We start from the raw sequence: 23,964 nt of genomic DNA, 5'->3' as shown, positions 1-23,964 counted from the left end.
ATTTGTCTCAGACTTTTTGAAAATCAGTTCACATCAATGAACGACAACTCGATGACCTTAAAAACACAACGGTGCATTGTGGGATATTTAACTGTGTTCATTTCTCTGTCTCTCTCTCAAATGTCATACGTAATGAATGCATTGCTTTCACTGGAATGAATGAGAAAAATACCCATATTACACAAAGGAGAGTAAAATTAGGAATAAGGAAATTATGGCCAGAAACCTTTTTATGTAATTATCTGCAGATGGTGATATTCATAAAATGTAATATTTAAAACTACATCTCTGTAAAACAATTTGAGATTTTATTCCCAAATAAATCATGTCTAGGCAAAATATCAGAGGGACCAAATCAAAAAGACCAAACAAAACAATAAAACAAACAACTTTAATAGTGATGACACTGATTGGAGGAATTCATGCATTCTATTGTAGGGTGACCAGACGTCCTCTTTTACCCGGACTTGTCCTCTTTTTTAGACTTAAAAAAATGACCGGGCGGAATTTCACAAACGTCCGGGATTTTGTTTTTCTAGAGCTTACATAGAACTTCGAGAAGCGTTTCGTTCACAAACTAGTCGCGCCCTCCCCTACTCCGATTGGTTCGCTTGAGTGAGAAGGGGGCGTGGTGAAGTAGACTAGAATCTTCTGATTGGACGGTCTGACTGTAGAGCTACCGTTATTGGTCGATAATCTTCTCTGTAAACATTTAATTGGTCAGTCTGCACGTCAGTAGTCCTTGTTTACGTCAGGCAAAGCTCATGTACCTACCCTCATCTCGAGCAGCTATGCCGAAAAATGTAAGTTCTCGGATGAATTAAAAAAAGAAATTCCCATGTTTTGTGTAGCACATAAAGGTGTAAAGGACCTAAAAGCACACATGGGTTCAGCTAAGCATACAACGGCAGCGAGGGGCGATTCTATAGACAATATTCTATTGTCTTGGTACTGAAAGAAGTGTGAAAATAAGTGAAAGTGTGAAGGTGAGTCCCTGCCTTGCGCCCAGTGTTTCCTAGTTTCTTTCAATTAGCTTAACACAAGTGTGCTTTTTAAATCATACAAAATGTAATTTTCATGGCATCCATTGCTCCCAGATAGAAAACCATATCATGCCAAAATGTACGATCTCTGAACTCAGAGCAATGAAAAGAACCGGGTACTTTAACCATTCCTGGCGTTTGTGTTCGATCGGAAGCAAAAAAGAAATCATTATAGTTTCCAGTTTGTGCTGGTTCCTCTGTATGAACTACATTTCCCAGAAACCCCCGCGGGCGCTGTTCCCTCCGACCTTTTCGGTGAAAACAAAGTCGATCAGCTGATGAGACTCTTGGCAACAACACTCTCCGAGAGCGGCCGGGGCGACTTATTTTACAACCAGCTGCTCCGAAAAATACGGCGTAACCTTAACGTACAAGGACCGGCGTTTTTAGTGAGTGTGTCCGAGAGTGTTGGTCTACAGCGCAGGTTGTGTCCGGTTGCGGTTTGGATTGTGGTTTGGAAAGGTTTGTTTTTGCCGCTGTGCTGTTTTGCGAAGTCAGGACAGGGCTGCTGACTGCAGACTGCTGTTATTTTGGGGTAAACACACTCCGCAGCTTATTATTAAAACTCCGTTTTACATGTTTCTGAGACCGTGACAGTCGTGTATATATGTGTATATATACATAAGCAAATCTAATTTTTGTTGTCATTGAGTGTGAGCTAGAGGGCAGTATCTCTTTTCCTCTGCAAAGGAAATGCTAATGCTGTTAGCTCACTGAACAAAACAAAAGCTCAACTCGTTCGCGGTGCTCTGAGCTCCGAGACACAGACGAGGACAAACTGACGTGTATACTTTTTTTTAAATAGCTTTTGTATTTATAGAATCTTTTATTTAAGATTTAGGTGATCGCGAATGATCTTTAGAGCTTTGGCTTTTGGAGGTAACATTGCTGAATGTAACGTGCCAGAACCAGTAATGGCTAATAGCTGATCTGTTTCAGGATCTGTTTAATCGGATTTATTTACTGCTAACAATTAGTTTTTAGGACTTCTTTAGTGTGTCACGACTCTTGGATCTGTAGGAAAAAGACTGTGAAATATATTGTACGCTCGACCAGGCTCTTTAAGTTATGTCTTAAGCATCTGGTGGATGTTTTAAAGTTGTCTTAATAGTGTTCAAAGGCAGAAACTCCAACATTTAAATCAGTGCAATAAACTAGTAAGGAAGTTAGAACGTAAAGCAGTAAATAGATATGGGTGTTAAAATTTAATGTACCTACATGTTACATATGATTACATAAATACCACTGCAGGGTATCCATGCAATAACCAAATATCTGTACCAACAGTGTCATTGGTCTAGTAAACATGGTTGTTGAAAAATCGGACATTTTGATTGGCTGTCTAAATTTAATTCCATATTCATACTGTTGACGTCAGAGTTTCATGACTATTATTGAAATTCACCGCAGTGGGTACATGCACCTCTTTTGAGCATCTAATATTCATGTCAGGTTTTAGCCACACCCATTACTGTCCTTTAATAACTGTTACAAAAACCATTTAGGCATCAACATTAATGATCTTAGGCTGATCATTGAAAAACTTCCAATCATACTCAGCTTTTGTTATAAACTGTAGATGCTTGTTGTTAATGTGTTACACCATTATTTAAGAATTTAGACCTGGTTATTAGCATTGGTATCAAAAGCAGGTGATGTACTGTGGTGCTATTTGTTGCTGAGCTGACTGGTTCCACCACAGACAAAACCTTTGATGTCATAGGCCTCGTATTTGAGCATTAAATCTGTTCAATGTTTGGGACGGACCGTATCCAGGCACGGTTCTTGGAGGTCTGAGTGATTTTAAGAATCAGTGAACTGCCTCAGTTGCTCAGGATGAGTGGACAGGGCGTGACTGGGGCATTGGTCTGTCAGGAGAGTTATGCCTGTGGGGGCTCAGAGGAAGCGGCGTATGAATGTGACGAGTGTGGCAGCCTGCAGTGTGCTCGCTGTGAGCTGGAGCTGCACAGGCAGGACAGGATGAGGAACCACGACAGGGTTCGAATCTCTTCAGGCCATGTGCCTTTCTGCGACTCCTGCAAAGGGGATGGTGGGTGTCCAGCCAATGGCTCTCGTCTCAGGGCCGTGGTCAGGTGTCAAGGCTGCAAAATAAACCTCTGCCTGGACTGCCAGAAGCGCACTCACAGTGGGGTGAATAAAAGAAAGCACCCTCTCTCTGCTTATCCACCCTGCAAACCTCCGGAGGCCAAGATGAACTCAGCCGATGATGAGTTAGCGAGTGTGAAGGCTCAGCTGGACAAGGTCCGCAGTTTTCTCCTGGTGGACGAGAAGGAAGAGATGCAGGTATGGCACTGGGTTGGATTTAGATGGGGGTGGCCAAAGTCAGTGCCCCTCCCACTATGCAAATTTTATTTTCCTGTCTATAGCATTTCACTTATTCCACTCAGTAACTCTATGAAAAGTATTAAAAACATGCTGGCTTGGGTTTAACACGCTAGGTAAAAAGGGCAGAGAATGGTCCTCACATTTCTCTTTGGAATAAGGCTTTTAAATGGCTCCTTATCCATAGGTACCTCAACACCTAGTCTAAGAATTAATTTACCAAAAAAACTGTTACCAGATTTTCTGCATACACAAACATCAAGATTAACATGTCAAGATATGTTAATTGTTTTAAAGTTTGCTCTCCAATTTGTTTCCTGAAGCTACAATGCTAATATAATGTATTGGAACTCCAACACTGATCAACAAGCCACAGACTTGGTTTAATATAGGCAAAGGATTAAGACAAGGCTGTACACTATTACTACACTACTATTATGTTCAAAATATATGGTAATGAAAAGCAGTAGTGGAGGTGTATCCAACAGTCAAGAACTACAACACAGTAATGTTCAGAAGAAAAAGTATAGAGGAGTGTAAAAATATCTTCAAATAAATTTGTGACTCTGCTAAAAGATCAGAAGTGTGTTTATGCTCTAACATTTTCTTTTTAGTCTTTTCATGCTTTTCATGCTTTTTATGGATGTGAACACAATGAACAATAATGGTGCCTTTAAACTTTGTTGCTGTTGAAGATTTCTGTTGAACAGCAAAGAAAACAAACACATGGATCCTTGAGCAAATTAAGCAACACCTCCAAATCCAAAAAAAAGGGGGGAAATATTATAACAGGAGTGTCACTGAAATAGATTTTGTTTTTCAGTTGCTTGTGTTACCAAGTTTAGACACTTGTGGCGCCATGACTATTATTAAAGGACAAACTTTGGGCACCAAACATATCTTTGCTAGTTGACTACATTTAGGTAAAATTTGAAACAACACTATCCAGTTTAATTTGGACCCATTAGTAAGAAATCACAAAAATATTAATCCTAAAAGAACTTCAGGATATGAAGGAAGCTGGTCTAGTTTTTTACCATGTAAACTAGGAGTATAAATATACCACAGCTGGTGTAACAAAGACATTTCTATAGAAGTTTGGTCAGTTTATGTACACATTAAATTTGAGGTTTTGCGTGTAATTCAAGAGATGGATTTAATCTCTTTTGTGGTTTTGTCCTTTAAATAATTTATAACATATAATTTATCAGAATAGTAGAATCATTACATTGTTTTATTAGAACAACAAATATTTCTAGCATTAAACCAAGCTGTATTTACAAAGTGATTTGCAACTGTTATGTTTAAAATGAATATTAATTTGAGCATTTTAACAGCTGAAGGATGCAGAGGACTTTGTGAGCAGACTGGGCTGTGGGCCAGATGAGCTGCTGAAGGTGGTGTCCATATTTGGGAATACAGGAGAGGGCAAGTCACACACGCTCAACCACACCTTCTTTAAAGGCCGAGAGGTGTTTAAGACGTCCCCCACCCAGGACTCTTGTACTGTTGGAGTGTGGGCAGCGATGGACCCTGTCCATAAAGTGGTAGTTGTGGACACGGAGGGCCTTCTGGGAGCAGGAACAAACCAGGGCCAGAGGACCCGCCTCTTGTTGAAGGTGCTGGCTGTGTCTGACTTGGTCATCTACCGCACACATGCTGACCGGCTTCATGATGATCTGTTCAAGTTCCTGGGTGACGCCTCGGATGCTTATTTAAAGCACTTCACGAAGGAGCTGAAAGCCACTACTGCCCGCTGTGGTTTGGATGTGCCGCTTTCCACTCTGGGCCCTGCTGTTATTATCTTTCATGAGACTGTCCACACCAAGTTACTAGGCTCAGGTCAGTGTGCTGGAACTCTGCTGGTGATGTTCTTAAAATTAACAAAAGTAAATTTGACAAAATAGAGATAGAAATACACTGTTTATGGTTCCATTTGGACTATTTTAAGAGAAGAAACTGAAATAAACAGTCCAGTCACTTGAAAGTGAACCTAGTTGAAATGTACATTTTTTGCTTTATTGTCATTGTACAACAGTGCTATAAAATTTGACCTCTGTTTCACGCACCTGTGGCAGAGAAAACACACACATACACACACCTGGAGCAGTGGGCAGCCATTTTCAGTACCCAGGGGCCATCTAGAGAATAGGTGCCTTGCTCAAGGAGGAGACAGTGTTGTTCCTTCATTTAGATTTCCTGCTGGTCAAGCAGACTGAGCCTATGACCTTCTGATCCATTTTACTAAACTGTACGCCATGACTGTACCTGTGAAAACAAGGTCTTCAGTGCAGTAATTATATCAGTATAAACTTGAACATCACCTGACTCTGATACTGAAAAATTTGGAAAATGCTTTTATCTTGAATTTTGTCAACTCCGCCCAGGACTAATTCTTACTTCTCAATGGTTTTCAGATAAACCGTCTGAGTCTGCAGAGCGTCTTCTCCAGGAGCGCTTCAGAAAGCTGGGACTCTTCCCAGAGGCCTTTAGCTCTGTTCAGTATCGAGGCACACGCACCTACAACCCTCCCACTGACTTCAGCGGTTTGCTAAAGAGTGTGGAGCTACAGCTGGACAACACCACCACGCGTTCTCCACGTTCTGCTAGTGTCATCTTCAAGGCTCTACAGGTCAGAATTTACATTGGGCTCAATGGGCAAGGTGCCTGAATGGATGCTCATGGTTTGGATTCTGCAACATTGTTGAAATAAACGTTTGTTGTGTTGCACATATGAACAGAAAGGGTTTAATTTGTTTGCAAATTACAACAGCCTCAAATGTATATTTCCATGATATGGGCTCTTTAATTACAGACAGTTTATCCTAAATACAGCCTTAGCTTTAAAGGATTTATTCTTAGAAACAGTGGTGATGCATGTGATCTTAGGCCTTGAGTGAGCGGTTCAGTGGAGAGATCCCAGATGAGCATCTGACAAGCAATTCCTTCTTCCCTGATGAGTACTTTACCTGCTCCAGCATCTGTCTCAGCTGTGGGTAAGTTATATTGCATTGCTGTACTGGGCCAGATAGCAGTATTACTATGGGTTTTAATGTGTTGAAACTAAAGTCTATCGTATGTATGGCTTTAAGGTCAGGCTGCAAGAACAGCATGAACCACCTAAGGGAGGAAGTGTGCCATGAAGCCAAGCAGCGCTGCCGCTATTCTCCTCACTATGACAACCGTATTTATACATGCAAGGTCTGTTACACTTCCCAGCTTACAATGTAAATTCAGTGATGATAATAACATAAGCTTCGTTGGTTATGTTTGATTTGCTTGTTTGCCCTTGTAGGCATGTTATGAGAGTGGTAAAGAGGTGATAGTGGTTCCCAAGACGACAGCTTCCTCTGACTCACCTTGGTTTGGTCTGGCCATATATGCCTGGTCTGGGTAAGTGCTGTTATACACTTTGCCAAGTTTGTTAGGTTATGTATAGATGGGGGTGGCACGGTGGTGCAGCAGGTAGTGTCACAGTCACACAGCTCCAGGGACCTGGAGGTTGTGGGTTCGATTCCCGCTCCGGGTGACTGTCTGTGAGGAGTTGGTGTGTTCTCCCTGTGTCCGTGTGGGTTTCCTCCAGGTGCTCTGGTTTCCTCCCACAGTCCAAAAACACACGTTGGTAGGTGGATTGGCGACTCAAAAGTGTCCGTGAGTGTGTGTTGCCCTGTGAATGACTGGCGCTCCCTCCAGGGTGTATTCCCGCCTTGCGCCCAATGATTCCAGGTAGGCTCTGGACCCACCGCGACCCTGAATTGGATAAGTGCTTACAGATAATGGATGGATGGATGTATAGATGGTGAAATTGTATTCTTTTTTGCAGGTATGTGATTGAATGTCCAAACTGTTCAGTGATCTACAGAAGTAGACAGTACTGGTATGGGAACCAGGACCCTGTGGATACAGTAGTCCGTACTGAGATCCAGCATGTTTGGCCAGGGGTGAGAAATTACGAGTTAATTAATAAATATGTGGTTCAATGTCAGTTTTTTATAAATGTATGTATGGATGTATGATGGATGCAAAGTACCTGCAGCTAATATTATATTTATTTATATATTATGATTTAAATATTTTATTTTGATTATTATTAGCAGAGTTTTTGAGCTACACACAGTAATTAAATCTGATAATATAGACACTTTTTGTTTACACAACAGTTCATTGCTGGTAGATCACTAGTACAATGCACCAATCCAATCAGTTACATTTTGCTCTAAAAGCTTGGAAAGTCTAAAAGCTTGGAAACTTTGATCTCACAGGTTTTTATTTCACATACCCCAGTGTTTTCTGGGTTGTTTATATATTTGGTGTTAACTGGCAGTTTGCTCACTTTCTTATAATATACAACGATCAGCCATAACATTATGACCACCACCTTATTTTTACACTCACTGTCCATTTGATCAGCTCCAGTTACCATACAGGAGGACTTTGTAATTCTACAATTACAAATTGTAGTCCATCTGTAGCTCTGCACACTTGGTTTGCCCCTATCACCTGTTCTATAATGTCAAGACCTCCACAAATGGGTATGATCTGGGTGGTGGATCGATCTCAGTGCTGCAATGACACTGATGTGATGGTGGTGTGTTAGTGTGTATTGTGCTAGTACACGTGGATCAGACACAGCAGTGCTGCTGGAGTTTTTAACACGGTGTCCGTTCACAATAGTCAGACACGCCTACTTCGTTGGTCCACCTTGGAGATGTAAAGTCAGAGACAGTAGCGCATCAGTGGACGCTGGATGCTGTTGGCTGGATATATTTTGCTGGTGGACTATTCTCAGTTCCAGCAGTGACACTGAGGGTTGTATGATCATCCTCGTTGTTCTTATGACTGATCAGTGTATATTATTGTATAACCACTTCATAAAGTGTGTGTGTGTGGGGGGGTTTACGGAGATATAAAAATTATTACAAGCTTAGCCTGCCTTATATAACCTGTGACAATTCTCTGTTCATAAGCGAAACCTCAGCATAATTGAGGCATAAGAAAAGTTATATCAGAAAATATCAAACAATGAATCTATTGATCACACTACTTTCCCTAGTGCTGGGTTTTTAAAGTATTTTAAGGAATGGACAGCACAGTGATTAAAACTGCACGACAAACTATGATTCTTATAACAATGCTCTACTAGATGTACTTCATATGGCAGTGCAGTATGTATTCTGTATAAGCCACAATGTATTTTTGATCAGATGTTGTTATTGGCTATAATAGTTTCTCACTAACTTTCATTGTAATGATTGCAAATATATATGTACATATAATGTTCTCCACTAGTTGTTGCCAGCACCCACAGTTATCTAGGTCACCTCTATAACATGATAGCTACCAACATGGCAGGGTGAGGATAACATTCACAGCATAAGTGTCATAAGTGTCTGCCACTGAGAAATCTGTTTTTTTTTTTTCTTCGTCTTAAAGAAATGTTCACACTTTTTTCCTCTGTTTATTTCTTTTTTTAAAGTCTGATGGATTTTTGAAGGACAACAACAATGCTGCCCAAAGGCTTCTGGATGGGGTGAACTACATGGCTCATTCTGTGTCAGAGCTGAGTGTCAGACCTGCCAAGGCCATTACTTCCTGGCTCACAGACCAGATTGCTCCTGCTTACTGGAAACCCAACTCTCTCATACTTGTAAATGTCATAGCTTTCCTTGACTTTCCATAAAAAACAACAACGTAAAGTGTAGAGGACACAATGCCAAAGAATCTTTGGACAATACTGTATTCCTTCTTTTAGGGAATGGTTAGTGGTATGTGTAATGACAGGTTATGTGCAGTGCTAGGTGTATGGTCAGGTTATGCATGCCACACATTCCAGGATTTGTTTGTCTTTTAAGCAGACACTGTCTTAGTGAGTTCCAGTACAGCATTGCTCCATTATGATCTCTTATAGAATGTCTTTTTGGGGTAATTTTTCAGAATTGCTACAAATGTGGACAATCTTTCAATGAAAACGACACAAAGCACCATTGCCGGGCCTGTGGAGAGGGCTTTTGTGATAGCTGCTCCTCCAAGGCAAGGCCTGTGCCTGAGAGAGGCTGGGGGCTGGCTCCTGTAAGGGTCTGTGATGCCTGCTTCCAAAACAGGGGTATACCAGAGGGTAAGCTCTATGACAGATTTCAGCTTTTAGGCCTGTAAGCAAGCCACATGTTAGTGTTGTGCACCTGTCTTAAAGGCAATGCCATGTATAAACTGTTGCTGACAGAAAATAGGTCTTGGCCTGTATTCTAGGTATTTGATTGCTTAATGTTATATTTTCTCTTTCAGAGCTGTATGATGCTGCAATGGCAGAGGACGAGAGTGGGACTCTGATAGCCAGAAAAGTAGGAGAGGCAGTACAAAACACTTTAGGAGCTGTAGCCACTGCCATAGACATACCTCTGGGTTTGTATGACACCATTTGCTCAGTTATTATCAGTATTTTATTAATGGCACAGTGCTGGACATGAATACTAACGTTGTAGGTCATGTCTGTGGTCATATAACATTTATCACTTCTAAGACAGAAGACAATAATGGCATAAACGTTTGTTACATTATAAAAATTAAGTTTTGTACGTTGCATGTCACTTGGACAAACAAATTGGTTTTATAATAAGATCTTATCATAACGTACAAATGAGTTACATTTTACGCAGTTTAAAACCTTTATGAAAATTTCTCGCACACTATTAAGACATCAAATCAGAAATGTTTAATGTGTGCATGTTTAGGCTTGGTTAAGGATGCTGCTCGTCCAGCCTACTGGGTACCTGACCAGGACATCCGTTGCTGTCACCAGTGCCAACGCGAATTTAGCGCCCGCCTCTCTATCCATCACTGCCGGGCTTGTGGACAGGGTGTGTGTGATGAATGCTCCCCTGACCGTCGTGCTGTACCCTCACGGGGCTGGGACCATCCTGTGCGAGTGTGCATTGCATGTAACCAGAAACCTGGAGATCTTTAGCAGGACTGGAAATCCCAATAATCACCGAGACACACACCCCCACGCACCAGTTGCATTTGTTCAGTCCATGCTGGGAGGGAAACACCCATGGTTATGAAGCTGTCCGGTCTGTAAAGCAAGTGGAACAATCCTGCCTTTTCATTCATCTCAAATCATTCAGCAAAGCTGTATACCCTTCCATGGACCCCAGCTCTGAAAGGAAGATTAGTGAAGACTGGATTGTCATGTTTATTTTTTAGCTAAAATCACTGGGGAAATCTTGACATTAATTTGACAATCCATTGCTTTATCATGCGATATAACCCACTTTCATTGAGCAGCCATCCTGCTGATGCAGTGGTCTTTAAAGGGAATGTTTACGATTGTTGGGAAACACAGTTCTTTCTGGTTGTTTACATTCGGAAGCTCTGCGTCTTTTAAGGTGCAATGGTGTTTGAGGAAAAGAAAATGACGTGGTTGTACGTGGCTGAAGTGTAATTTGTTTGTAAGCTTTTATTCACTGTTTGAATTACCACAAAAATTTAGAAAAGTGATCAGAAACAGCAAAAGTAAACCAATATTACCCACCTATGGAGCAGGAATAGAGTAATCCTCATTTCCGTTAGTGCTTTTCAACATTTGAAGTTCTCTGTTTTCTAAAAAAAGAAAAAAAAAAACTGCAGATGCCTCTGCTATAAAAAGAGAGAAAAAGAAAGAAAGAGCGTAGCATACCAGACAGATCGTTTATTTACTTATTTACAGACATCGGGCTTTGTAAACACATTAGATTGGTTTGGAGCACGCAAAAAAAAACTGGAGAGTGAGCAAATGGTGAGAAAACATTTGATTTTAAAAAAACAAAACCTTTTTTTTTTTATTACAATCGTGAACACCTTTAAGTCACTTCTAGCTAAATTTTTAGGTCAGCAGTTGGTGTATGTGACAAAGATCAGCACATCTGCATCCCTTCACAATTATGTCTGCATGCATCCAGGGAATACCTGTACTGTAAGCAATGGCAGCTGAGTGGCCATAGTGTGAAACTGGCAGACCAGGCTAGTTTACAAATAAAGCTTATGACATTTTTAGCCATTTATTTTTGCTTTTGGTTTCTTACCTACCCAAGGAGTAACTTGTTATTCATTTATCTTTTAGCGTACCCTTAATTTAGTAGTCTAGAGCTGTTAACCAGATGTTTTGGGATTTTTATTAAAGTAACTTATGTAAGCCACAATCTAGTGATCAACCTGCATACCACTTCAAACACTAAGCCATAAAAGAACTGCACAAAAGGGTATTGTGTGGGTGGGTTATACACTAGGATGCTAGTCCTCTTTCCAGTATACATTCATAAAGTCCTCTGTTGCAGTGTTAATATTCATATTTCAATCATTGCTATAATAGCTGTTGTCATCTAGCCCCTGGTATGTGTTGATATAACGTATAAAGGTTATATAAAGAGTTATATGCCAAAAAAAAAGCTTGTATTTTTTTTTTATTATTATTATTATTTTTATTTTTGAAGTGTAATACTAGGATGACTGAACGTGACTGAAAAAGACTTGAGTAACATGAATATCAATAACTGTCATGTTTTATGCACCTATGCTGATTAAATTAAACTTGAGTACCTCTACTCTAACGTAGTGGTGAATCTTTGAAGGCGCACATTATTGTTTGAACATGTGTGTGTGTGTGTGTGGTGAACCAAAATAACATTAATTCATGTTTATTTTTTCCAACCTCTGGTTATCTTCTATGTAACACTTCAAAACAATTCAACAACAAAGTGTGCTGTGTAGAGTTACTCCAGGATTATGGAAATGTCTTGGCTCTTATTAATGCATAACACCTGAAATATCGAGTTGAAGTGAGTTGACGCTCTGTTAAAGGCCACATTGAAGGTGTGAAAAGGTAAATGATGTTGAAACCTGTACAAAGCTTGTTATGCAGGGCTTTACTGGTGGGGATAATTGAGGGAGATGTCACTCAAGTTTTCCTAATTGTTCTGTATTTATTATGCATTTCATACATTTGTTCATTACACTGAAATAGATTTGTTCTCGCTTTACAAAGAGAATCAACAGTTAACTGAATGTTCTTATCTAAAATGTACAGCCCTCACATCCTTCAATTTGCAATTGCACTTATGTAGGTCAAAAATTCAAGTAGCTTCCATGTATATAGTGTTCTTTTAGTATTATATAAAAAAAGCCACTTTGTTGGATATTTTTAAGACCCCGTAAAAAAAAATAAAAATAAAACATGCCCCAAACTCAAAAAGCAAGCCCAGTTTTTGAGACTTGTGGTTAGTCTCTACATTACTCTCCACCGTGTTGACTGTAATAACAAATCCAACTGCTGAAGCCTTCAGTGCCAATTCTGAACGTGTTCAATTTCCGCTACAACATCGACACACCAATCAATCACCCAAGCACTGCTGAGGGTGTGGGCACCAGTTAGCCTTGTCCTTCCACTTCTGTCCCATCTTGGTAGTCACTGTTATAAGAGTAGTAATAGAGATCATGTTGGACAGCCATTAGAAGACCAGGCAGTCCTCTGCGGCCTCCCAGCTGAGAAGAGAAAACCACATTGGGGATGGAGTCTTTCCCTGCAGGATGTGGAGAGGGAATGGTCCTGAGGAGATGTCCATCTCCTAGGCTCCACAGTCGGGTATAGCAATCTTGACCCACTGCACAAACAAGAGGACACTTCACTTACTAAACATTTCTCTGGCCACTTTATAGAGTGTAATCAATTGGAATTTCATTAGCATACAACAAAATATCTAAATCAACAAAGAACCCTCACCTGCTAGCAGCAGTCCTTCTTGCTCACTCAGATGAAGAGGCAAATAGGCATACTCATTGTGGTGACCTTCATACTGCATTATTGACTGCTTCATACGTACATCCCACAGCTTAATCTGACGAGAAATAAAAATAAAATTTTTTTCAGCACAGTTCATTGGTTCACTCTGTGACCATCATTGGTGGCAAATTTAGTCTTTCAGGTTCTAACCTTTCCCAGCATGTCCGCAGCCACAAGGTAGTTTTCGTCCTGCAGGAGTCGGACAGAGGTGACTGCAGAATCCTGATAAAAGCGGCAGGTTTTCCAGCTGTGGTCTCGCCCTCTGCCTCGCTGCCTCAGGTCAATACTGAAGATTTCCCCTGAACGGCTGCCGTTAAACAGCACTGGAGCCTTATACAAACAGCACACTGATTAGTAAACCACTAGCAAACAAACTGATGTGTTTAGTTTTAGAGAATTTGTAGGGAATAAAGAGTTCTGCCATTTATTTCAGGATCAAAAACTGTCATTTTGTATTTGGAGTAATGTAACATCACAAGCCTTCTGTTACAATATGATTACTACTGCATCACACAGTAACATGTAAACTTTAGACAACTCTGGATGTGTATTGATTATAACACTTTTAAAAGTTTTCAGGACAAATTTCTAAATTTCACTGTATATCACAAATACATCCATCCATTATCTGTAAGCTCTTATCCAGTTCAGGGTCGCGGTGGGTCCGCAAGGCGGGAATACACCCTGGAGGGGGCACCAGTCCTTCACAGGGTAACACACACTCACAGTCACTCACACCTACAGACACTTTTGAGTCGCCAATCAACCTACCAACGTGTGTTTTTGGACTGTGGGAGGAAACCGGAGCACCCGGAGGAACCCCACGCGGACACAGTGAGAACACACCAACTCCTCACAGACAGTCACCCGGAGCAGGACTCAAACCCACAACCTCCAGGTCCCTGGAGCTGTGTGACTGCGACACTACCGGCTGCAGAAGTGTGATCTTTTTTTTGAGGATGCATATGTAGTATTTACATTTAGAAAATCAAATAAAATAATGTCATTTCACTGTGGGCAATTGGGCACAGAATGTCAGATAAAGACCATTCACAAAAAGAAATGTGTACATTAAGAGCAGAAATGTTAAACAAAGTTTATTGGACATCAGCTCCATTGTTAGTTATTTTTTTATTTAACTTCAATTTTATCCACTTTTTTTATTCGTTATCATTCATTCATTCATTATTTGTAACCGCTTATCCAGTTCAGGGTCGCGGCAGGTCCAGAGCCTACCTGGAATCATTGGGCGCAAGGCAGAAATACACCCTGGAGGGGGCGCCAGTCCTTCACAGGGCAACTCAGACACACACACACACCTATGGACAATTTTGTGTCGCCAATCCACCTACCAACATGCGTTTTTGGACTGTGGGAGGAAACCGGAGCACCCAGAGGAAACCCACGCGGACACAGGGAGAACACACCAACTCCTCACAGACAGTCACCCGGAGCGGGAATCGAACCCACAACCTCCAGGTCCCTGGAGCTGTGTGACAGCGACACTACCTGCTGCACCACCGTGCCGCCCTTTATTCGTTATCAAATTGTTTAAATGCAGCAGTCCAGCTGATAATGATTTTTCTGTTGTTCATGTACCACAGAAAAACAAAACATCAAGCACTGAGAAAATGCATTCAAGCATTGTTTTATTTAATTAAACAGATTTATTTTGCCATAATCTTCAGCCTTATATACACTGTTCCTACTCACTCTGAGAGCAAACTGTTGGGCCAGAACATCACTGCCAGTGTTGTACATCTGCCTTCTACCTGTCACTGCATCAGTCACAATGACGTGTCGTGAAAGACCTGAATGAGCAAGATACAGGAACTGTTCAGAACATAACATAGTCATGATTCAAATTTTTGGGCTTCCCCGTCTAAAAACACGTTCCCTGATAAGTGTAAATAAGAACACCTTCTCTACAGAAGACATATTTACATTCGGAACATTTTTAAATAAATAAATAAATAAATGAAAAAATGTGTTTGTTTTATTGAGATATATGTGGCACTGGCAAAACATATATCTATACATTTCCCAGCACTTTAAACCTTACATTTCCAGAAAAAGTCATATATAAGTTTGTCTCTTGTATTTTCTCTTGGAAAATCAAAAAAATATGTATCTGGACCAGTGCCGTCAAAACCTGGATGAGTACACATAAAAACACACACAGTCACCTACAAAGAAATAAAACCCTCACCAGTGCTGAAGGTTTTATCAGCCTGTGGATTCAAGCACCAGGCACAAGACCAGGCCGTAGAGATCTTAAAACTGCACAGCATTCCAGGCAAGTCTGAGTAGAAAAACAGAAAGCAGCTGTAGTTTAAATGTTATATGAACAAATGACTTGCTTCATTTTCATAGCAGTATTTTAAACTGTCATACACTTCATTAAAGTGTGGAGTATTGAACGCATCTGAGACTTACCAGGATTAAAATTACTGAAGAGAGAAGCGGGCAGTAAGCTGACACAGCCTGGCGTCTGGGATATACCCACCAAACACAACCTGAAGCTGCTCATGAGGAAATTAAAAATTCCATTCACTGGTTGTGTTCTCAATTAACACAAAACAAAACTACAGAGTAAATATATAGACTAATAATTATTTAATGCACAATTTCATCATTGAGAAGGATACAGGACATGAGAATCTAAATGAGTCACAGATGCCCAGCACACAGAGTTCACCTGAAACAAAGGGAAATATATGGTCAATCTCATGAACAACCACTTCTTTTAGATCTGGGTGTTTAATGCGTAGTCCCAGTATAGTTCATTCAAATCACTTTGGTCAGCTAAAGCAACCTTAGTGCAAATATCCAAGACACAAGCTGTTGTCTGCTCACAAGCTGTTTGATGGCTTTTCTGTTAAATGACTCATGAACACTGGAATATGTATTTTCATTCATTCATTCATTCATTCATTTATTATCTGTAACCGCTTATCCAATTCAGGGTCGCGGGGGGTCCAGAGCCTACCTGGAATCATTGGGCGCAAGGCAGGAACACACCCTGGAGGGGGCGCCAGTCCTTCACAGGGCAACACAGACACACACACATTCACTCACACACTCACACCTACGGACACTTTTGAGTCGCCAATCCACCTGCAACGTGTGTTTTTGGACTGTGGGAGGAAACCCACGCAGACACTGGGAGAACACACCAACTCCTCACAGACAGTCACCCGGAGCGGGAATCGAACCCACAACCTCCAGGTCCCTGGAGCTGTGTGACTGCAACACTACCTGCTGTGCCACCGTGCCGCCCAATAAGTATTTTCAAATTCCGAAAAAAAAATGGTTACATTTAGGGTGTAATTTTCATTTTTATTAACTGTAATTGAAATATTTCTACTTTAAATTGCTGTTTTCTCTCTGTACAACACAAAAAAGTTTGCAATAAAACGTTAATGCAAGAAATTAACTTTTTTTAGTTGTTTTTAAAACTATCTGCTCACCTTTCGATTAGTAAAGTACAGATTATCACACATCTCCACCGACAGAGAGCCCTTCCTGTAGCCTCGAAAGTTCATGATGCCGTACTTACAGCCTCCATGAGACACGTCATTCACTGTGAACACTTGCTCACAAGCTGAATCCGCCTAGGGAGGTTAGACAAGGTGGAGAAAACGTTAAGTCCTAACTATCATATACATTTCCTACAACAGTGCACTGAAAAGAGAAACATGTGCAATGCTGGCCTATATTTAGACAACTAGGGAAGAGTTAAGAACTTACCACAATGAGGCGAAAGTTGTCTGTGTTCAAGCTGCTAGAGTCAGAGCTCTGCACCTCCAGTTTGTGGCGTTTCATCTCACTGACCTTCACCTCATGGACCAACCTGATCAACAGAACCATAGAGATGCAGTCACATGGAATCACATGGTACTATTCTTTTTTTTCTCCACATTTTAAAAATGCCAACAGCACTAAACATTGGAGAAAATGTCAAAATGAATGAACCCACAAAAGCCTACAATTTATATTTACTGTCAATCACCATGGACGAATATGTTCACGTATGGAAAGCACGTACATTATGCAGATCATCTACATGGCTAACGTCTGCGGTAATCCACAGCTCATAAATGATTATGTGTTTCTTTAAGTATGTGTTTCCTCTGCTCATATAATTTACTGTGGTTTATTTGGTTGGGTTATGGTAGAGAAAATATTATTTTATATCTGATTTACTTTCTCTTTAGCTAATAATTCAAGACATTTACTGGCATTCAGGCGGTCTAAATAACAAAAAGTGAAAGTGAAAGGAAAAAAACGTGTGTGGCTGGAGGTATCGATATATTTGATACTTTACCTACAGTATGAGTTTGGATGCATCATGCCTAGATGTCTCTTCTGTAACAGTAATAACGAGTTAAGACCAGTCCGTGGAGCTTTCTGTTCAGGATTACAAAACTTAATTAGTGAAAAACATGTGCACAGTACCAAAGTAACCCCCACACCCACATCCCTTGCATTTACCCAAGATAGTGCAAAGTACTCCAGTGCTTAAAAAACTTACCTTCCTTGGGTATTCATCCTTCACAAGCATCTCTGACCTCTTCTTTTCTTGCTCCTTCATCTCCAACATCTCTCTCGTTAAGGGATTGCAGTTGTTGTGACCAGGCAAAAGCCGGAAGTACCGGTTCTTCTCTGGGTCAAAGTAGAAGCCTGGCAACTCTGTGAAAGAGTCAGCTAGAAGTTATTTGGAGTTTGTTTAAACAAAAATAAAAACAAACGAACACTTCAGCTTATTTGAATCTTATCTGCTGCATCTGTAAAATGTTTGACTATCTCAGGTGGAACATTCCCTATACAGGAGCCTGTCACAGAAAGAACATTCCAATAAGGGAGGGGTCTAGACAAAAATTCAGTTTCACAACCTTAACAAATATAATCATTGTTACGGTGTGTCTAGACTCCCTGTGCATCTACATAATACAGGCAACTGCATGAAACAGAAAAGAAACTAGTAGTTACTTTTCAGCATCATGAGTAAAGAGGGGGAAAAAACCATAATGTTGCTACTGCTGCTGTATTAAAGGCTAAGCACCAGCTCTATGAAAGTGTTAAACAAATAAATACAGTGAAATTTGAGTTCCTAACTTGTGTTTATTGAGAGTCAGAAAACATGTTATTTCTTACTAAATCAAGGAGTAAGGTTTAAAAGACCGTTGGTGACGTCACCGCTGCGTTCAAGAATTTCCGTAGCGAGCTCGTGTTTGTCCGTCAATTTAATAAAATTGTCAGTTTTAAAGCAAATTAAGCCTACATTGGTTTAAGTGTTGTTTACGGATCATAACCCAGAACTTAAGCTGCCTTAGAGCATGTAAACCATGCAGAATAAAATAACATGCCAATATAGTGCAGTAAATTATGATCCACATTTGTGAGTCCGAAAAATCCAAAAATCCAAGGTGAGACTGACGTATTACCAATGTGTCCTTCTCTGAGACAGAATGCTTGTTGACTACAAAAGCAAACACCCATTGGTTTCTACTGTCAGTTTCTTACTGTTTGAGTATGTACAGACAGGAATGTCATCTGACCTGGAGCGGTTGTGGTGGCTGTTGATGAAGCGGTCTCTTGGTCTGAACTGCTTTCTGTTGATCTGGAAGAGGGTCCTGCTGCTGCTGCACTGTCAACGCTGCACATTAACACATCAGCGTCAATAATGCAGTTAACATCTTTCCATTTCTCACAATTATATTCTATTAGAGTCACTCATTATGTCAAAAAGTATCCAGAAACACTTTCTGTTTTGTGAATTCAACAACATTCTCTAAAATTTGGAGGATGTTTCCTCACCACTTGCTAGCTGTCGTATGCTCGAAACCCGTCTAATGTTTTTATGTAGCCTTGGTGTCAGTGAAAAAAGGTATCTTAGACGTGCCTGTGGGTTGTGTATCAGTAGAACTATATTCTCTAGAGTGAACAATCCTATACTTTTGGGGTGAGTTGGCGTGACCGGGTGAATCAACATCAGAACTTGACCTCACTACAGCTCATATGGTTGAATGCTATCAAATCCTCACAGCAACGTTTCAACACCTAGAGTAAAACTGTCCCTAAAGGGTAGAGACTGTTATTGCAGTAAATAGGATGCAAACTACCAATGAACACCCTAAACATGGAAGAAATGTTGGATGAGCTTGTGCATATATATGTAGTGTGTAATGATGAATTAACAGGTTAACAGACCGAGGCAGGTGTGCTACCTTGTCAAAATGTGTTGCCATAGTGTACTTTTATATCTACATTTGCTAAAGTAAAACGGCAGGTAAGATATTGTAAAATAAGCTATAAATAGTGTATCTGAAAATGCTGCCTATATAAGTATAAGCAGGAGATATGCACAGCCTAAATCTCTTTATTAAAGAAATAAGATATTTACAGTGATAAAAAGTGATATTTTACATAGTTGTTTACATTTAATTCGCTGTGAACAGTTTTGGAACACACAAGCAAATAATAACAGTAAACTAAGACGCACCGGAGAAAAACAGATTTATCATCTAAAACCCATGAGAACGTTAAAATATTTAGCGTCTGAGCATGCGCAGAAACACAAGACAACACAACTCGTTAGAACACTGGCTATATAGTGATAGCTAACCAAGTTACACTCTTTACCCATAATCGTGGTTTCTGTCAGAGGACTGAACTCTCCTTCTTCCTTCAGCTCGATAATAATGGTGCCGTTTACCCCTCCCTCGCCAGTTTTCTCTCCTCATTTCTTTAATTCAGTGGCAGTGAGCGGAACTTAATTGTAAACAGCCACAAGTCACTGTCCATGGGATAACAGAGCTAAGCCAAGTTAGCCACCTAGCGCCACGCTAACGTACACGCGGCATCTTTGGACAGGTTTCAGCTTTTACTTCGACAAATTCCTGACACGTTATTTCTTCTTTTGACACTTTATCTCTCTGTCTTCGTCAACCACTTGCTTAGTTTCCAAGTGATATCTTCGTCCCAAACACACCACCAACGTCCAACCTGCCCGCCATGGAGAACGATGGCTGAGTCCCAAACTACTCCCTGCTCCCTACGTAGTGCACTAAGTAGGGCTTAAAACTAGACTTTGTAGGGTAGCTGAAGTAAAACCATTGTTACTTGGGTAAAACAATGACGTAAGTAAAGGTAAACGCACCTTGCGGGGAAAAAGAGTGAGTAAAAGTACAAAATTATCAGCGAAAAAACACTTAAGCTTTGAGTAACTTGCCTTACTGAGGTAGAATTCACTGCCAGTGGGGTGACTAACAACAAAACATGGTCAAATAAAAACATACATTTGTTTATATTTATGAGAAGGACATTCACTGTCCCACATAACAATACGAATGGAGAAAAATGTTAATTTAAAGAAGTAAAAGTAAAGTATTATTTTTTGTTTTCTTTTCCTAAATATTAAAGCCGTCCATAGTTTAAGTACATTTTCCCCACTGGATACTGCTGTATTCGAAGGTAGAAGACACATAGTGCACTACAGAGTGTGTAAAGTCTATAAAATATCGTTTGAGACACAGCCGTCGTTCTACGCGTGGCAGCGGTCACGCCCCGCCCTCTGAGCGCCTATTGGTAGATATAAGAAAAATTATGTATCATTCAGGATCCTGATTGGAGGGTTCAGTTGTCAATCACAAGGTATCAGTGGGGTACCATAACGGGCTTTTACCATCGTTTCTGAAATATCTGAAAAAGAAAATCATGAACAAAAACCATGCCGTTTTTAGTATATAATTAGATTTCACCCCCAATTGTCTGATTATATTTGTCTTGTTTCGCCACTATATAGGCTGCATCCATCCATCCATCCATTATCCACCGCTTATCCGGATCCGGGTCGCGGGGGAAGCAGTCGGAGCAAAGAAACCCAGACCTCCCTCTCCCCAGCCACCGACGCCAGCTCCTCCGGGGGTATACCGAGGCGTTCCCAGGCCAGTCGAGACATATAGTCTCTCCAGCGTGTTCTTGGTCTGCCCCGGGGCCTCCTCCCCGTTGGACATGCCCGGAACACCTCTCCAGGAAGGCGTCCAGGAGGCATCCGAACCAGATGCCCGAACCATCTCAACTGGCTCCTCTCGACGTGGAGGAGCAGCGGCTCCACTCCGAGTCTCTCCCGGATGTCCGAGCTCCTAACCCTGTCTCTAAGGGAGAGTCCAGACATCCTGCGGAGAAAACTCATTTCAGCCGCTTGTACCCGCGATCTCGTTCTTTCGGTCACTACCCAAAGCTCGTGACCATAGGTGAGGGTTGGGACGTAGATTGACCGGTAAATCGAGAGCTTTGCTTTTCTGCTCAGCTCTTTCTTCACCACAACGGACCGGTACAGAGCCCGCATTACTGCTGACGCTGCACCGATCCGCCTGTCAATCTCACGCTCCATCTTTCCCTCACTCGTGAACAAGACCCCGAGGTATTTAAACTCCTCCACTTGAGGCAGGATCTCACTTCCAACCTGGAGAGAGCACTCCACCCTTTTCCGACTGAGTACCATGGACTCGGACTTGGAGGTACTGATCCTCATCCCTACCGCTTCACACTCGGCTGCAAACTGGTCCAGCAAGAGCTGGAGGTCCCGGCTCGATGAAGCCAACAAGACCACATCATCTGCAAAAAGCAGACATGGGATCCTGAGACCACCAAACCGGACACCCTCCGCCACTTGGCTACGCCGAGAAATTCTGTCCATAAAAATTGTGAACAGAACCGGTGACAACGGGCAGCCCTGACGGAGTCCAACTCCGACTGGAAACCAGTCGGACTTACTGCCAGCCATACGAACCAGACTCCTGCTCTGTTTGTACAGGGACTGGATAGCTCGTAACAAAGAGCCCAGTACCCCATACTCCCTGAGCACCCCCCACAGAATACCCCGAGGGACACGGTCGAATGCCTTCTCCAGATCCACAAAACACATGTAGACTGGTTGAGCAAACTCCCATGCACCCTCCAGGATCCTAGCGAGGGTAAAGAGCTGGTCCTGTGTTCCACGACCGGGGCGGAATCCGCATTGTTCCTCCTGGATCCGAGGTTCAACTATCGGTCGGACTCTCTTCTCCAGTACCCCCGCATAGACCTTACCGGGGAGGCTGAGGAGTGTGATCCCCCTATAGTTGGAACACACCCTCCGATCCCCCTTTTTAAAAAGGGGAACCACCACCCCAGTCTGCCAGTCCAGAGGCACTGCCCCCGATGTCCACGCGATGTTGCAAAGACGTGTCAACCAGGACAGCCCCACAACATCCAGAGCCTTGAGGAACCCGGGGTGAACCTCATCCACCCCCGGGGCCCTACCACCAAGGAGTTTCCCTACCACCTTGGCCACTTCAGCCCCAGTGATAGACGAGCCCCCCCCGGGGTCCCCAAGCTCTGCTTCCTCTGCGGAAGACGTGCCGGTGGGATTGAGAAGATCCTCGAAGTATTCCTTCCACCGTCTGGTGACGTCCCCAGTCGAGGTCAACAGTTCCCCACCCCCACCATATACAGTGTTGGTGGAAAACTGCTTTCCCCTCCTGAGTCGCCTGACGGTTTGCCAGAAACTTCTCGGAGCCGACCGAAAGTCGTTTTCCATGTTCTCACCGAACTCCTCCCACACCCGAGTTTTTGCCTCAGCGACTGCCGAGGCTGCGAGCCGCTTGGCTCCTCGGTATCTGTCGGCTGCCTCCGGAGTCCCCTGAGCCAACCAGGCTCGATAGGACTCTTTCTTCAGCTTGACAGCCCCCCTCACCCGGGGTGTCCACCACCGAGTGCGGGGATTGCCACCCCGACAGGCACCGACAACCTTGCAGCCACAGCTCCGTTCAGCCGCCTCAACAATGGAGGTCCGGAACATGGCCCACTCGGACTCAATGTTACCAGCCTCCCCCGGGATGCAGTCGAAGCTCTGCCGGATGTGGGAGTTGAAGATCTTTCTGACAGGTTCCTCTGCCAAACGTTCCCAGCAAACCCTCAACACACGTTTGGGCCTGCCAGGTCTGTCCGGCATCCTCCCCCGCCATCTGATCCAACACACCACAAGGTAGTGATCAGTTGACAGCTCAGCGCCTCTCTTCACCCGAGTGTCCAGAACATATGGCCGCAGGTCAGATGATACGACTATAAAATCGATCATCGAAATGCGGCCTAGGGTGTCCTGATGCCAGGTGTACTTGTGGACACCCTTATGTTCGAACATGGTGTTCGTAATGGACAAACTGTGACGAGCACAGAAATCCAATAACTGAACACCACTCGGGTTCAGATCAGCGGGGCCGTTCCTCCCAATCACGCCCCTCCAGGTCTCACTGTCATTACCTACGTGAGCATTGAAGTCCCCCAGCAGAACAATGGAGTCCCCAGAATGAGTGTTCTCCAGCACTCCCTCTAGGGTCCCCAAGAAGGCATGGTACTCTGAACTGCTGTTCGGTGCATAAGCACAAACAACAGTCAGAGCCCTTTCCCCAACCCGAAGGCGCAGGGAAATTACCCTCTCGTCCACTGGGGTAAACCCCAACGTACAGGCGCTAAGCCGGGGGGCTATGAGTAAGCCCACACCTGCCTTACGCCTCTCACCCTGGGCAACTCCAGAGTGAAAGAGCATCCAGCCCCTCTCGAGGAGATTGGTTCCAGAGCCCATACTGTGTGTCGAGGTGAGCCCAACTATATCTAGTCGGTACCTCTCAACCTCGCGCACCAGCTCAGGCTCTTTTCCCACCAGAGAGGTTACGTTCCATGTTCCAAAAGCCAGTTTCAGTAACCGAGGATCGGAACGCC

The 23,964-nt window shown here is 42.5% G+C and overlaps 2 protein-coding genes across 3 annotated transcripts; one reads left to right on the top strand and one right to left on the bottom strand.

Annotated features, from left to right (window-relative positions):
• The first annotated feature begins 1,340 nt into the window (after positions 1-1,340).
• Positions 1,341-12,154, top strand: zfyve1 (zinc finger, FYVE domain containing 1). The gene is made up of 11 exons (XM_066676433.1): positions 1,341-3,347; positions 4,724-5,228; positions 5,804-6,018; positions 6,276-6,382; positions 6,479-6,587; positions 6,682-6,779; positions 7,210-7,327; positions 8,863-9,033; positions 9,321-9,501; positions 9,669-9,785; positions 10,115-12,154. The coding sequence occupies exons 1-11, from the start codon at positions 2,880-2,882 to the stop codon at positions 10,345-10,347; spliced, it is 2,322 nt and encodes a 773-aa protein (XP_066532530.1). The 5' UTR covers positions 1,341-2,879; the 3' UTR covers positions 10,348-12,154.
• A 58-nt stretch (positions 12,155-12,212) lies between these two features.
• wdr21 (WD repeat domain 21) lies at positions 12,213-20,235 on the bottom strand. Of its 2 annotated transcripts, XM_066676434.1 has the most exons (13): positions 19,843-20,235; positions 18,759-18,856; positions 17,732-17,889; positions 17,525-17,607; positions 16,948-17,050; positions 16,668-16,811; positions 15,846-15,895; positions 15,634-15,713; positions 15,407-15,499; positions 14,911-15,008; positions 13,348-13,527; positions 13,138-13,252; positions 12,213-13,018 (listed from the first exon to the last, which is right to left on the bottom strand). In XM_066676434.1, exons 1-13 carry the CDS (start codon positions 19,941-19,943, stop codon positions 12,786-12,788), a joined length of 1,536 nt encoding a protein of 511 aa, XP_066532531.1. In that variant the 5' UTR covers positions 19,944-20,235; the 3' UTR covers positions 12,213-12,785. The 2 variants fall into 2 exon arrangements, with proteins under 2 accessions (XP_066532531.1, XP_066532532.1); XM_066676435.1 differs by lacking the exons at positions 17,732-17,889; positions 18,759-18,856; positions 19,843-20,235 and having other exon boundaries at positions 17,529-17,569.
• Positions 20,236-23,964: the final 3,729 nt, after the last annotated feature.

This window comes from Hoplias malabaricus, chromosome 7 (genome assembly GCF_029633855.1).
Source record: "Hoplias malabaricus isolate fHopMal1 chromosome 7, fHopMal1.hap1, whole genome shotgun sequence".
NCBI classification, from domain to species: Eukaryota; Metazoa; Chordata; class Actinopteri; order Characiformes; family Erythrinidae; genus Hoplias; species Hoplias malabaricus.
The sequence above is the reverse complement of the archived record's forward strand: the minus strand, read 5'-3'. Positions and strand labels throughout refer to the sequence as shown.